Raw genomic sequence first — 16,240 nt, forward strand, 5'->3', positions numbered from 1 at the left:
TCACAGAACAAAAGCGGTAGAAAATTTTATTTGTTTTACATTATACCGTCATGACAAGCTGCACCATCTATCTTCACATGATTAATCCAGCATTTCATATAAAAAGCACATTCACACAAACTGTATGCACACCTTCTAACTACAATCTCACGTGGACACGACAATAGCATGATTCCTTTTAAAACAATCTGTACACAGGTCTCTTCCTCTAGTAAAAATTTATAATCCTGCTCAGAGAAACCATTATCAAGTGATTCACAGCGGGGAAACAAAAACATTTACAGTACATTTCACAGGTAAACACAACTGTAGTCGTGCCTACTTAGACTTCCTTCTCTTGGCCTGTGTGGGGCTCGCTCCGGCTTCTGTCAAAGAGAAGACATGCATTTGTGTCAGGGAAATGGTAGCAGGCACAGCTTGGATATAGTGATTGATACTGTGTCTTTTTTAATTACCTTTCACAGCAGCACTGGTTGCAGGCCTGGCCGATCTCTTCCTAAGGCTGCTGTCTGCTACTGGCTCCTCCTCCACCTCTTTCTCAGCCCGGGAGCTGCGCCTGCTTGGCCCTTTGGGCTTCTCCACAGCAGCTCTGGGAGAACAAGATAGAAAAGGGGAAAAAAAGGAAAACAACACAAGAAAGTGTTACCAAACAGACAACGGTGTGAGTTAACTCTGCTCTAGTCAGAGAAAGATATAATACCAATCAGGACTCTGCTGTTTTTCCTCGTCTACCACAGATACTGTCCATCTTCATCCCGACAGCATCCACTACGCTGACATGATCACTGCTTGTGTCTTTTCAGCACAAACGTGTTAAAATACATACCTTGAGACTAAGTTGATGGGCGCCTTTCTTTTCTTTGCCCATCTGTGATAGAAGTGGAAAAACAGCGGTAAACTATACACTGTGCTGAACAAAACATGGCTTCACTTCCCCCCACCATAAAACGACAATCCCCAGGAAAAGAAACATGGCCATAAAGGTCAGCGGGAGAGCTACAATTTGTTCTGTGATAGGCTGCTCATTGTTCAACCTTTTGACATGCATTAATATAATTATATTGTTGCATGCTTATCATACGTACCCGTTGCTGGGGCCACTTGGCTCATTGATTTCACCATGTATCCCTCCGTGGCCAAGCAAATGAACTCCCTGAGTTTCAGTGAAGCTTGAAATGTCTAAGCATTTCTTCTTCAAAAGTATCAATCTTAAGATTAGGCCAGCTTTTTCAAAGATCAGCAGTAAGGGACACCTTAAAAACCCTAGCCCGTGACACATTACACAGCAATTAACAAACCATAACAAAGAACATGATCTTACCCCTGTTCAGAACCGGTCGAGGCCTCTTCACCTGAACAAAACAAAAACAGGAATTATTCACGTGCAATTTAAATCCCAATGGCTTATATTCTATTTCAGCGAGAAGTATTTTAACAGCTCAAAAACAAGGATGACAACACTAACCGGTCTTCTCGGTGGCAGTAGGTTCCTGTGACTGTGGAGCTTCTTGTTGAATAGGTGCTGGGAGGTGAAAGAATAAAACAGTTCAATTGACATATCTAAATAAATAACACATTAAAATACACACCACTAACTGTTCAAATAAGGGCACATATGATATGATATAGCTATGTAATTGTATATAGGAAGCTAAGCAGTGGATTCTTCCCACTATGGGAATCAGTTGCCAGAATATTTGCACAGAGAAACAGCCTTTCTCTATCGAAAAAGACATAAACATTAAACAATACTTCATACATAAGCTAGCATTATACATGTTTTTTGTAACATACAATAAGTGGACCTAAGCACATGACTGACATGTGGTACATTAAGGTGCTCAGCAGCTTCAAAAATTAATGTAGCTCACGGCTGCACATTTACCTGCTGTGGTCTGAGTGGTTTCAGCAGCTGCTCCAGCTGTTGGGATGGAGGACTCCACAGCTGTTGCAGGGTCAGACTGGCCTGCTGGAACTCCGCTTGGGTTAGCAGCTGGAGAGGATGTGGTCTGGGAACCCTCCTGAACAGGTACAGGTGTGGCAAGGGTTGGAATAATGGACGGTACTGGACTTTGCACAAAAGGAACCGTGGAGAGCACAGCTGGAGAAGAAACACCAGTGGGAGTACCAACTACAGCCACAACAGGAGCTTGAGATGTTACAGCTTGCATTGGGGTTGAGACTGAAGCTGGTGCATGTGCTTGAGTCTGGCTTATAATCTGAGTAGGAGCAGTGACTTGACCAGGAACTGGGACTGGAGATGAAACTGCAGGTATAGCAAGGGTGTTTTGGGAAACAGCAGTAGTATGGGGGGCTTGTGCTTCAATCTGAATGGCTGGACTAGCAGGAGGATGAAAGACCTGTGGCGGCACAGCCCCTGTGTGCCCCTGTGCAGGCCTTCCCACAGGACTTTGCTGGGAGTCCGCTGTAACAGAAACAGCTACAGCAACCTGTGCAGGCTTACTTCTTAACTGGGCAGTTGGAGATGAAGAGACAGGGCTTTTCCGGACGGTGTTAACAGCCCCAGGACTAGAGCAGGGAGGAGGAGAAGCCAGAGGTGGCTGAAAGGGAGATGCTGAAGGGTTGGAATGAGGAGATGGCTGTGGAACTGGGTGAGATTTTGGAGTAGAAGTAGCCTCACCAGGGCTTTCTGTTTTGTTAGCTGCTGGGTTACTTTGAAGACCTAGGGGAAGTGCTGGGGCCGGTGATGACATACTAGTGGCAATCTGAAGCTGTCCAACAGAATTTCTAGTGGGCTGACTGCTGGTCATGATAGTCCCTGAGGACTGGGTAGAGCTTGGAGCAGCAGAAAGTTGGATATTTGCATTTGACACTTGGATAGACCCCACCATGGTGACTGACTGAGATACCACTGTAGTATTGGGAGCCACAGATGAACTTGGGACCTGGAAAATTGGGTTGATAAATACAGGGGTGGTTGTGATGAACTGAGGAGGTCGGGATGCTGAGCTCTGCTGCCGGATGTCCTGAGGTCTAATGTTCCTGTGAGGGACAGCCACCATAGTTGAAACCATAGATGTGGGCGGCTGTGAAGCAGGGGCAGAAGTGATAGGGTTTGAGGCCACAAACACAGTGATCTGGTTGGGGGAAATGGTGCTAGAAGAGGCAGGGATCTGTATGACTGAGTGGACACTTGTCACAGTTTTAGGACTAGGGCTTGGTTTAGTAGCCGAACCAATTGGGTTTACAGCAGAGCTAGAGTTCGAACTACTACTAACAGTGGACGCAGAACTAATCTGACTGGAAGCAATTTTACTGGGGTTTACACTTGTGGTGGCATTAGTGTTGGTACTGACTGTGTGTGTAGGTGTTGCATTTACATTTGAACTAGGAATGACACCAAGACTGGAAACTGGGTTTTGATTAAGGCTGGGAGTGGTATTGGAGTTCATGCTATTGGGAGGATGTGAACCAGGAACTGAAACAGGCAGTAAGTTAGGACTGCTGGTAGGGACTGGGACAGCAGGTTTGAGTTTAGCTTCGGTTTCTGCAGTATTAGCAACAGACACTGCCACATCTGTGCTTTGGGAATTACTGTGAAGTGGTCTTTCTGGATCAAAAGCAGACTTAGGACTGTCCTTTCCCATTACATCCCTAACAGTACTACTCTGTACGGGTCTCAGGGACATATTTGGAACACCTGTGTTATCCAGTAACTGGTTTAGGGAAGTCGGGGCTGCTCTGATAGCAGGTGAGACCTCGGACTCCTGTACAGGTGCTGAATGCGTCAGCTGCCTATCAACAGTGCAAGCCTGCAGTTCCAAGTCAGTTTTAGGCTGCTGAGGTGCAGGCAGACGAGGGCTAGTCATTCTGGGTGCTGATAACTCCCTTAAAGGCTGTGGCTGTGACTGAGACTGTGGTATCTGTCGCTGCTCTGCTGTTATCATTCCCTGACTATCCCTGACTCCATCAGCAGGGTTACCTTGAATTCCATGAAGGTTGCTCTGGGTCTGCTGCGCCTCCATGGAACCAGTCACTTGTGAAGCCATAGATACTGGACTTGGAGGTACTGAGGTAGGGCTTAGCATCATTGTTTGCCCCTGAGGACTGACCAACTGCTGCTGGTGTGGAGGGCCAGTGACAGCCATTTTTGCCCCTTTCTGTCTTCCTGGACTCGGGGTGGCTGACTTACGACTAGAGGCTGGGCTTGACCTCCTACTATTGCTGGGACTTGCCCTCTTACCCTGCACTCCAGCTGGTTTGTCCTGTTTAGCACCTACCATCCCAGCACCAGAACCAGCAGAAAATGCCTGCTGATTGTTGTTAGTGTTATTTCCACCAGCACTGCCATTGTTGTTTCCTGGTAAAGTTAGGTTAGGAGGTGCCTGTCCAATGGCTTTCAGAGTTGTTGGATTAAGACCTTGCTGATCAAATCCCCTGTTTAGGTTTGGCTGCCTTGGAGGCAAAGGAATGTTAATTTTGGGAGGAAAAAGCCCTGCAATAGAGGCATTTAGCCTCTCAGGTGAAAGGTTAATTTCTGAGGGTTCAGTACTAGGTGGACGATTGGTTGGGGTGAGGGGATGGTGGTATGGTCTGGGGCTGGCTCTGTTGGGGGTTTTAGGTCTTGAACTCTGTGAGGTTGTGGGGACATTGGGGAAATGAAGACCAGGCATGGGACCTCCTTGTTGAGGTTGAGTGGGTAACTGCTGCTGAGGACTAGCTCCAGTATGCTGGGGCATTTGCGCTGGACCAGGGACTTGCTTCATCATGTGAGTGTTGGAGGCCTGATTGCCCACAATCTGTTGAGTGCCATTTCCTGGTTGTCCCCCCATTTCTGGGCCACCAGGTCTGTCCTGCTTTGAGTGGGCACCTGAAGGGGCTTCTTCAGATCCAGTTCCTTGGGGAGCCTGTCCTGCATCAGAATGGGACATTCGTCGTGCAGCCCCTGCAAGCTAAAAAGTAGAGAGGAAAAATAAAGGCAAATTGTTCAAATTACATCTTTGCACTCAAAACTTAAATGCTAAAAAAAAAAAAAAAAATAGATAAGAATTTCAGCACTATGTTAATGTATGTTCCAACAGGGCCTCACCTGTGGGTTCACTATCAGGGGCATTCCTCTGGCTTTGTCAGGTGACGGTGGCACCCCTCCAGGTCCTTGAAGGCTGATCATCACAGGCATGTTGCCTTGCTGTGAGACAGGATGTCTTTGCACCTCAGTTTGATTGCCCATTCCTCGGGGAGGTAGCTGCCCTCCTGGAGGGATAGGCATACGATTCTTCGCCTGCTCCTGCTGCATCTTCAGCATCATCATCATCTGCTGTTGTTGCTAGAAAGAAACATGAGGCTCACTGCTAAGTATGAACTGACATATTGTTATGCTAATACCAAAAATTGTCACCGATGTACATGACTTCATTACCTGCTGTTGCAGGTGTGGTTGCTGTTGTGGTTGCTGCTGTAGCTGAAGAGGGTGCATTTGGGGCTGGCCTTGGCCTGTAGTCTGCTGTCCTGTCATTCCCTGCTGTCCTTGCGCATTCTGGAGACCTTGTATCTGTTGCATGTGTTGCATCTGCTGCTGCTGCAACTGTTGCTGCTGTAACTGTTGCTGCTGCTGCAACTGTTGCTGCTGTTGCTGTAACTGTTGCTGCTGCTGCAACTGTTGCTGCTGTTGCTGTATTTGCTGTTGCATTTGCTGCTGCTGATGCTGCATCTGCTGTTGCTGCATCTGCTGTTGTTGCATGTGCTGCATCTGTTGTTGTTGTTGCTGTGATGGTGGTTGTTGTTGCTGCTGCTGCTGCATCTGCTGTTGTTGTTGCTGTGATGGTGGTTGTTGTTGTTGTTGCTGCTGCTGCTGCTGTTGTTGCTGTGATGGTGGTTGTTGTTGTTGCTGCTGCATAAATTGCATGGGTACTTGCTGCAATACTCTCTGGTCTCCAGGCTGGCCAGGAAAGCCTAAGTAAAAGCATAAAAAGATTCACAAATAAATAAATATCTCTCTCTCTCTCTCTCTCTCTCTCTATATATATATATATATATATATATATATATATATATATATGTATATATATATATTTTAAAAGATGCCATGTATTAAAAAAGGTTACTGCAAATAAATAATGTTGGGGTATTTACCCTGGACCGAATGCAACTTAAATGTGCACAAAATAACTAGAAATGTATGTTGCTATTTACCTGCAGGCCTGTTAGCAAATTCAGGGTGTTTCTGGCCTGCGTTGTCTAAGCCCATACCATGTTCACCACCAAGATTTGGCAGTTCAGCATCCTCCATGCCAGCAGCCACTTCAAGACTACTAAGAAGAGAAAGAAATTGTTGAACAATTAGACAATTAACCAATGAGTGATGAAAATAAATCGCATCCCATGGCAAAAACTGTTACAAGTACAAATTATTACCCAAGTCCCTCTACTTGCTGTTGACCTTCTCCCTCTTTGGGCTTCTTCTTGCGTGCTGGCTTCTTCTTTTTGGGTTTGGCTGGATTTCCCCCACCTGCTCCTTGTTTTCCTCCTGGCCCAAATTGGCTGGCTGAAATATCACTCTGCAGCAGATTGACCAGCAGTGGGCTAGTCAGTGTAACATCTTTGCTAACAGGAAAGCCACCTGGCTGTCCACAAGGTCCTGCAATCTGCATCTGACCTGGAAACTGTGAGTTGAAATTCATGCCATGACCTGGAAAGTGCCCATTTCCCATCTGCATGTGCTGAGGGCCTCCCATCATGCCTTGCTGTTGCTGTGCCTGCATATCAGGGACCATTTGTTGTACTCCCAAATCTCCTGTCCCACTGTTTGGATCCCCCATGGCATGTGGATGTTGCTGAGCTGCCTGTTGTTGTTGTTGTTGCTGCTGCTGCTGTTGCATCATGGCTTGTTGTTGCTTCTGCTGCTGTTGTAACTGCTGCTGTTGCAACTGTTGTTGAATGAGAGGGTGCCCAGAAGGCAGTCTCATCTGTTGCCCATGCATGCCCATAGCTTGATTAGGATTTCCAGCAACAGGAACCTGCTGAGACTGTTGCTGATTCATCTGCTGGTGCTGCTGTTGCTGCTGCTGTTGCAGCTGCTGTTGCAGCTGGTGTTGTTGCATTTGCTGCTGCTGAAGTTGAGCCATTTGTTGTTGTTGCTGTGGAGTCATCTGCTGTGGGCCAACCTGACCCTGGAACTGAGCCATGTTACCTGGTACATTTGGAGAAGGGCCACGCATCATTTGCCCAGGCATAACCCCGGCTGGCATCTTGCCCCCGAAAGCCTGCTTGTTGCCTTGCATCTGGTTGGCAACCATTTGTTCCATCATTGAGTTTTGTTGCTGCTGTTGTTGCTGCTGCTGCAGGAGCATGGCCTGGTGCCCTTGGCCTCCAACCATCTGACCCTGCCCATGCATCACCCCCTGGCCTTGCTGAGGCATCATCTGCTTGGGTGGGGTCATCCCTCCTCTCTGCCCTTGATTGATGGGCCTTGAGAGGACAGTCTGACCTGCACCCTGGCCTTGAACCATCTGGCTGGGGGAGGAGGACACAGGCTGGGCCTGATGCTGGAGGCCCATCATCTGGGTCTGGAGGCCAGGCTGTTGCTGGCCCATACTAGGCCCAGCAGTTGTACCAGGTGCTGAACCTGCCATGCTACTTTGAACACCCATAACATTAGGTGGAGCATGGGGTGGTCCCTGCATTGAGTTTGGTGTAGAGGCTGATGGTTGAGCTCCTAATGCAAAATGGGTTGGGGAGGGACATAAAGACAATAACTTAATGGATTTCATGTGAGGTAATCAGCTATTATGCCTTCTGCTAACTGCACACAGAGCCATGCTTTGTTAAATTAGATTATAAAGTGTCCAGAAATAAATTACTATTAGTCTACTATAAGTCACCTACTATTATGTGAAAGGTGTAGTTAATTTGTTTGACATGAAGTTCACACAAAAACTACCATATCTTTCATCTGAATTGCTGGAGAAGTGAAACATGTCCAAAGGAAGAGTCGATTAAATTTTGGTGTGAATTCTCATCACTTGTGTTATCGCTTATGCCAACCACCTAGGTTGCTGAGTTGCTATGGGCTTGCTAATGGGTCTCTAGGCCTGCTTGACAAAATAGAGCACTGGCTTTTTGCAGAGTTAAGATCGTGCTCTTATTCAATGTGTCAGTCTTACGCATGTTGCACTGACACTGACAAATACATTCTCATCTTTATCAGAAACGGCACAGGTGGATCCATAGCATAAATAATTTAAAATACATTACTCTAATATTTTAATGAAAAACTTGATTTAAAAAAATGACGAATTGCGACTTGGTCTTAACAAGGGTAAACAGAATACATTGCTCTTAAAAAAAAGAAAATAGATTAAGCTACTTACTGATGCCATTTTTTTAATGAACCCTTTTATTTTAGTACAAATGGCACTGTATGGCCTGCCGACCGCTATTAAGTTTGTCAAAATCAAAGTTAAGGCCTATAATGAATATATTGCTATTTATTATACATTATTGCATTATTATACATTATTAACTATTTTAAGCTGTTTCTCAGTGATCTAATAATGCTAAACTACAAACTCTGCAACTATACGCTCTAACAATACAAATATATTTATTAAATGTAAAAAATTCTGATTGTCTTAACAGTTTACTGGCCAAAAGAAAATAAATAACTATATAAAAGACGCCCATTTTAATGTATTAGAAAGCAGATAACTGTGTTGCACCTAAGACATAAATCCCACACATGTGCAGTGTTGTAGACATTTTACCTGTGTGAGCCATTGCTTGGCTGCTCTGTAGCTGCTGGCCGGGGCCTCCAACAGGGGTTCCTGGAGTGCTAGCACTCACCTGACCTTGAACAAAGTTTGGGGTTGGAAAGCCTATGGGTCGCTTTGGCATACCTGCATATATAAAACATTTTGATATTTTAGACATCTTAGAACCAAATACGTAATGTTTTTCTGATAACCAAAAACGTGTTTTTTGATAGGCATTTTAGTGTGACAATAAATAATTATGAAGAGCATCTCACCTGGGTGAACTTGGGCCCCAGGCTGTCCATGCTGGGGCATTCCCATGAATGCCTGTTGCATGTTACCCTGTTGACTGAGGGCTGCCCTTCCTGGTGAACCTACACCCTGGGGGAAGCCCTGTGGAGTTGTAGGTCTCTGAGCCATCATAGGTGGTGTCCCTGGTGAACCCTGCTGAAAAGGAGATGAGGACGAACCAGGGGATTTGGCAGTGAGGTTACCCTGTGGTCCTGTAGTTGGTGGTAGGGGTGGAGGGGGTCTTGGTGGCCCTGCAACACCAGTGGCAGGCTGTTGACCTTTAGGCTGGGGAGCAGCAAACTGACCCATTCCAGCCTGTTGTTGTTGTTGCTGTAATTGTCCCTGTCCCATGGCACCGAATACCTGCCCAGCCTGCTGGCTGCCAACTGGGTAGGGGGGCGGAGGATGACTGGGGGTCTGAACTGTAGCAAGGGAAGGTGGGCGTTGAACCATCTGTGCTTGGGGTGGGGGCTTTCTCCAGGCAGGGCCTCCTTGGGCTGTGGGTGGTTGGAGGACACCAGGAGGCAACTGATTCCAGCCAGAGGGCGCAGCCATCTGGCCTGATTGGTTGAATGGAGGTCTAGGTCCAAGTTGGGAGAGCTGAGCCTGTTGCTGCTGGTGATGCTGATGTTGTAGCTGCTGCAGTGCAGCAGGATTGAGCGGTCTCCCAGCCTGTAGAGCCTGCATGTGATGGGCAGCTTGAGGAGGCATGGGGCCTGAGCCATGGGGACCAGCCTGTTGGTGCTGAAGCTGTTGTTGCTGCTGGACTGACATCATTGGATCCATCGCATCTGTGAGTCAGGAAGATGCAATTTTTCCTGTTACAGTACAGTATAAGATGCAACATATCCTAAAATGCAACATGTCGAGAAATAAGAAACCTGAACCTGTTTGTGAAGGTGGTCTCTGAAGTCGAGGGTGGATCTGTCCACTACTACTTGGTAACATAGTCTGACCTACCATGCCAGGCCCTGGAGGAACCATCGATGGATTAGCCATTCGAACCCCTCCTAGAGGAAATATATGCATATTTATTCATTATGAAATACAAAAATAAAAATAATACAAAAATGTGTAAATACTTCTTTGAAAACAAAACAAATTCACAACTACTAACAAGACCACAAAAGAAAAGTATCCAATGCAAATTGTAATTTATTCAAAAACTAGTAAAAGAAATATTAAACAAATTTTCAAGAACTTCCTATGGCTACTCTGTGTGTTAATTTGAGTAAAGTAATACCTGGACCAGGCTGACCAGGAAAACCAGCATCCATTCTTATCTGACCAGGTGCACCCATTGGTCCATTCACCCTGACTTCTTGTCCTCGATTTGGTCCCATAGCCACATTGATGGCACCTTCCCCTGAACATCAATGGACAGAAACAATAAGTAACTTAATCTGTACAGAAAGTCCTGTTTGCACGCTTTATATTAAAGTGCCATAGACAAAAATGGTCTCATGCATCCTGCTTTGACGTGAAGTGAACCGTGAGGACTGTGCCGTTACCTTCTATCTGGACAGAGAGAATCCCCAGGTCTCTGAGCTGCTGCTGGTTGTTCTGGGCCAACAGACGGAGACGCTCAGCAGCATCCCGAGGAATGTTGAAGGTAACCCGCACACTGTTCCACGGCTCCACATGCTGTGGTTGAAGCCGCTCAGGGCCTAGAGGAGCAATAATTAATGAGGTGGTCTTGCAATTACAGTGCACAGAAGGGAAATTTTTTTTCTGGTTATTGGGGGGGGAAAAGACCAGGACACAAATGGTAACATGTCTGCATTTGCAATCCTTGTAAAACTTGTTTTACAAGACAGAATCAAAGTCAGTGTACCATAGATCGTTAAAGATTCATGACATTAGAATGCCATTTTATATAGTTAAGTGTCAACAGACCCCTAAGAGTCAACATTACAATCAGAAACATGGAAAGATCCAAGTGGATTCTGCTCAAGACTGATATAAATGCAGACATCAGTAGAAACAACTTTCAGTAGCACTTGAAAGTTTGCATTTGTTCATCTATTAATGAGCAGCTTTTTAAAATGCAAATTGTCAAACACAAATAACTTTTTCAAAATAAAAGCATTAAAGGAAATAAAACTAACCCATATCGAGCACGTTTGGTATCCCACTGAGGATTGTCTCAAGTTTCTGAATGAAGTCTTCATCATCCATATTTCCTTGAAAGGCAACAAAGACTGTAAAATCTTCTCCCTCCCCACTTTTTCCTTCCCCGCCATCGCGCTTCTCAAGTTTCTCTTCTTCTGTTACTGTGCTTCCATGGCAACTGTCAGCATCCTCTCCTGCATCATCCCCAACACCAGAGTCCCTGTCGGATTCATTATCAGCCTCTAGGTACTCCGTCCTCTGGGATGTCTCAGGTGGGGTGCGGTGGTGTGCCATCCTCCCTTCTTAGTAGGAGAGGCGTGTGAGCTGTTTTATGCTGCAATCACACATTAGACATAGATTAAGAGTATAATAGGGTAGGCCTGACACAAAGTTTATGTTAAGCCACATGGTGCCTGATAGACGGTATACAGCCAATTATTTTATTTTACATTTTAACTATTTTAACTGATACGTGACCTCTGTTGAGGTCCAAACTAACTATACTGGTTCAGAAAAAAGATTAAATACATAAATAATCCCAAATTCATTTTATAATCCACAATCCACAGTTGAAAAAACAAAATAAACTGGACATCATCAGTGTTTGTGACACTGAACTAACAAAAAAATGAAAATGTGAGTTATCGATCGTGGCTCAAGAGTTGGGAGTTCGCCTTGTAATGGGAAGGTTGCCGGTTCGAGCCCCAGCTTGGACAGTCGCGGTCGTTGTGTCCTTGGGCAAGACACTTCACCCGTTGCCTACTGGTGGTGGTCAGAGGGCCCGGTGGCGCCAGTGTCCGGCAGCCTCGCCTCTGTCAGTGCGCCCCAGGGTGGCTGTGGTTACAATGTAGCTTGCCATCACCTGTGTGTGAATGGGTGGATGACTAGTTGGGTAAAGCGCTTTGGGGTCCTTAGGGACTAGTAAAGCGCTATACAAATACAGGCCATTTACCATTTTTATAATTGAATTTTTTTTTAATATGTATTATATATTAATATAATATATATGCTTGATGGCTCAGCTGTAGGTGGTAGGCTCCAATCTTAAAGGGAAACAAGGTAAAGACACAAAGTACTATGAAAAAGAGTTGCGTGACCCCTTATATTTTCCTTCTAACGAGTCAGACATTGGAAACGCCACACAGAAAGGCCTGATGGTGGATTTAACTCCGGCCCTTCTTGCTGTGAGGTAACAATGCTAACCGCTGTCACATTGAGCAGTTTCTGAGTGGAGTTTACATGTTCTCCCCACATCTGTGTGAGTTCTTTCCGGGTACTCTGGCTTCCCCCTACAGTCCAAAGACATGCAGTTAGGTTCGGTTAACTAGTAATATGGTAATTCTAAATTGTCCATAGGTGTGAATTTGAGTGTGAATGATTGTCTGTCTCTCTGCCTGTCCTGCGACAGACTGGCGACCTATCCAAGGCGTACTCAGTCTGTAGCCCTATAGCAGGTTGGGATAGGCTCCAGAACCCCCAACAAAATAGATGGATGGAGCTACACTTGCTTTTATTTTTTAAGTGGTCTCCAGCAATAGTTCTCCAGGCTTTCTGCAGGTCTTTCAAATATTTTCACTGGTCTTTGGCTTTTTCATTCACTGTCCATGACCATTTCAGAAGAATGTGGTTTTATTTGTGAAGTCACTTAACACTGACCTATGAATCATTCAAACATAAAAAGGCACCTAACTAAAGGAATGACCCGTATTGTGTCTACACATAACAGACAGCAAAGAACCTGTCTAAACTGTATCTTAAGGCACTTTGTTACAAGCAGCCTGTTGCAAAAACATCATTTGTTCCCAGGACACATCTTGTTTTGTTTGAGGTGAAACAAAAAAAGATGTGTCCTTAAAAAGGTGGGGTACAACAGAAGTGACAGGCCTAAACTGAACTACATACTGCAAAAAACCAGTACCATTCTTAAGGAAAGGGAAAAGAGGAAAAAAGGCAGTGGTATGCCAAATTATGCCTGAAATGGACCAAAAATTAGAGTGATGAACTTACAGAGTGATGAACTGAAATTTGAAAGTTCTGCAGGGCTCTAGAGTGCGACCAATTTGATCGCACATGCGACCTAATTTCTTAATGGTGTGACTAAAAAAAAAATTAGGTTAGGCTAGGTTGCACCGGTGTGACCAACCATTCGAGTAAATAAAAAAAAGTCTCTGTGTGGTCAACAACAGACACACATTATGCCCATATCGTGGTCTAAACCAATCAGAGATAGTCAAGGGTGCGGGACCTCTCTGATTGGCCATGGTCCAGATATTCCTGTAGGCCTACGTGTGTGTGTACGTTTGAAAGTGCAGGTGGATAGAAAGGGGTAAGTAGCCTAGGCCCGATAGAAGTGGATGTAGCTGTGGGTAATGAGAAAAGATGAAAAGAACGCTTGATAACTTCTTCGTTAAGTTAAGGCCCGATCCGTCCGAAATACATAGCCCGTGTTCTGACACGGACCCATCAACCTCTCAGATTATGTCTAATATTGGTCTGGAGACGGCATCAGATAATGAGCCACATACGATCAACTCCGAGCCAGAGCCCACTGAAAGTAAAAGGGGGAAAGTGTATACATTTCGAAGAGAGTGGCTTGACCAGTTTCCCTGATAAGATACAGTAAAGCTGACAACATGATGCACTGCAATGGAGGACAGTCCATAAGCTATCAAGCTGTTCTTTTGTGCTGGTCCACCTAAAAAAAAACAGTTAGACACCCCAGTGCAACCGTGGCAAAAGGCTAGTCTAGAGCCCTGTTCTGTGTCAAATGGCAGATAATGTATGGGAGAAGTCAGGAGAGAAAAAAGTATCTACAACCATCTGTCAAACACGGTGGACCACTCTGTCTTGGTTTGGGGCTGCATTGAGGAAAAGCACCGTCAGATTTTGATCCACTATACAATAGCATGGTGGCATGGTTGTTAGCTCTGTTCCATAGAACTATTCCTAAAAGCTACTTAAGGAAATGACTTGCGTAAAAGAAAGCTTGCCTAAGAGTTCAGGCTGTGTTGAAGAATAAAGGTGGTCATATCAAATGTTGACTTTCAAGCTTGTTAGAATTGTACAAACTCTGCTTTCACCTCATATACTGTATTTTTCCACATGTTTAACTAAATCTCTGCACCATTTTCCAAGCAAACTGAACAGAAATGAGTAGTGGCTCAAGACAATAGCACAGTACAGCAAAGACCTATAAATTCCCGTCAAGTATGTAAATGGCCATCATTGCAAATCATACGTTAACACACCTGTAATACAATGACGTCACTTTGACCGGTGATGGTGAACTTATTATCGAAGACATGTCAAATAACAGAAGATTGTTCTGTAAGAGGTACAGTTATTTAAAGTATAGGTTAATTTCCATCACTGCCAATTAAAGTGTTACAACACATAAATTTACAGCCATGAACCGTAACTTGCTTTACAACAACGGCCCAGCAGTAGCACGGGCCTTAGCGCAAACATAAGCTAACGTAAAGCGATCAAAATCCGCAGGGCGACCACAGATTTTCCATATCCCATGCTGCTGTGCATTTTCTTGGCCTCTTGAGCACATTTAATAGCCGAAAGTAACACGGTTTTCACCACACCGTGAAAGAGGGCACAATTAACGTCAAGGCTGTTCCCCCTGGCTTCTCCATAGGCTCCAGTTAGCGATCGTTAGCTACGTTAGCTGGTTAGCACAGAAGGTAATTCAGCATGAATGCATTGAAACGCAATGCATTAGCTTTCCAATTCCCTAAGTTTAGCTTACAACATATTATGATAACTAAAATAGGCGTAAGAAAAGCAAAAGCCTTACCACATATATTCATCTGAAAATAAGTTGAAGCAGTCGGCATCTGCTTGCTAGATTAGCTAACAAAACATGAATCAAATACAGTGTAAAATTACAGCAAGTTACAACTTCCGGCGATGATTTTCAAAATAAAAACAGAGGAAGTAACAAAGTTTTTTTGTAATAAAGGTAACTGAAGTAAAATAAAAATAAATAAAAATAATTTACATCATTCTAAATTTGTAATAATATTAAGAAATATTATTATTTTATAATGCGTTTTTGTAAAATAGCAGCTGAATTAATTTTAAATGGGCCTTTTCTGTCAAATAGAGTAGTGGGGTTGTGACTACTTGTTACATTAGAAAGCACTATGGAATTCTGTCAGTATCACACATTTGCACTTGTATTTTGTAAGTTTCATTGGTGTGACTAATTTTTTTTTGTTTTGGTATTAAAAGATCCCATAATATTAGTAATTAAAAATAGACACTTATTAAAAAGCTCAAAGCAGTAGCTTTGCTTTGAAACAGTTTTTCACAAGCCGTGGTGGTAGAAAAGTTAAAATGTTTAACAAGAGGTCAGTTGGGGATGGTTGTCTCACTGGTCTTAGGGTTGGTTCTCACAGGTATGACAAATCTTTTTGTTTGTTGGTTGGCAGAATGGTTTGTGTTGAGTCATGCACAAATAGCCAGCCCAATTTGGTGTCTGAAAAAATAATCTCACAAATATTGTACCAGTCCAGGGGTGTACATTTATCATAATTGACCTGAGTAGCTGAGTAAGTTACAGGGTTGCTAGATCAAGACTAGCAACTTTAAAATACATCTCTTTCCTTACATGTATAACTGAGCATCCATCCAGACTTTAATTTTTCTTCTGACATGTTTACACTGACTTGTTCACTATTGCGTAGATTACCTGTTGTAAAAATCCTGCACAAAAAGATTTTAAAAAGATTCTGGCTGTTTTAATGATATCAATGATACAAAACTTCAGAATACACTCATGAATGTGGAATCTGTTCTCATTTGTTTTGTGGCTTTAATAAAGGTTACATTGTCAAAGCACTGCAAATTCCTAATTTTAACTGCTCATATGTACAATAAGTCACAATAATTATCACTGCTTCAAATTCACAGTTTAAATACACGGAACACTAGGTGGTGTTCAAACTTATTGATGGCTCTATCTGAAAGGAAAAAAAACCCTCACAACATTATACATTCTTTTTTTTTAATCACAATTTTTATTGAAACCCAATTAATAACTATAGGTACAACCAAACCTGCTATGGGGTTGGTTGTCACAAAGTGTCAGTGTTGGTGATGGTTAATTAAGTTTT

General features: G+C 44.0%; 1 protein-coding gene across 3 annotated transcripts; it reads right to left on the reverse strand.

Moving 5' to 3' along the window:
* Nucleotides 1-6: 6 nt before the first annotated feature.
* ncoa6 (nuclear receptor coactivator 6) lies at nucleotides 7-15,018 on the reverse strand. 3 transcript variants are annotated; one of them, XM_063463115.1, is made up of 17 exons: nucleotides 14,920-15,018; nucleotides 11,111-11,448; nucleotides 10,514-10,669; nucleotides 10,246-10,368; nucleotides 9,890-10,012; nucleotides 8,987-9,793; nucleotides 8,724-8,855; nucleotides 6,376-7,675; nucleotides 6,154-6,269; nucleotides 5,381-5,913; nucleotides 5,051-5,287; nucleotides 1,886-4,913; nucleotides 1,466-1,522; nucleotides 1,322-1,352; nucleotides 827-868; nucleotides 456-589; nucleotides 7-365 (listed from the first exon to the last, which is right to left on the reverse strand). In XM_063463115.1, the coding sequence occupies exons 2-17, from the start codon at nucleotides 11,406-11,408 to the stop codon at nucleotides 319-321; spliced, it is 7,164 nt and encodes a 2,387-aa protein (XP_063319185.1). In that variant the 5' UTR covers nucleotides 11,409-11,448; nucleotides 14,920-15,018; the 3' UTR covers nucleotides 7-318. The 3 variants fall into 3 exon arrangements, with proteins under 3 accessions (XP_063319185.1, XP_063319184.1, XP_063319186.1); XM_063463114.1 differs by having other exon boundaries at nucleotides 6,154-6,272; XM_063463116.1 differs by lacking the exon at nucleotides 827-868 and having other exon boundaries at nucleotides 6,154-6,272.
* Nucleotides 15,019-16,240: the final 1,222 nt, after the last annotated feature.

Source organism: Pelmatolapia mariae, linkage group LG20 (assembly GCF_036321145.2).
Source record: "Pelmatolapia mariae isolate MD_Pm_ZW linkage group LG20, Pm_UMD_F_2, whole genome shotgun sequence".
Taxonomy (NCBI): Eukaryota; Metazoa; Chordata; class Actinopteri; order Cichliformes; family Cichlidae; genus Pelmatolapia; species Pelmatolapia mariae.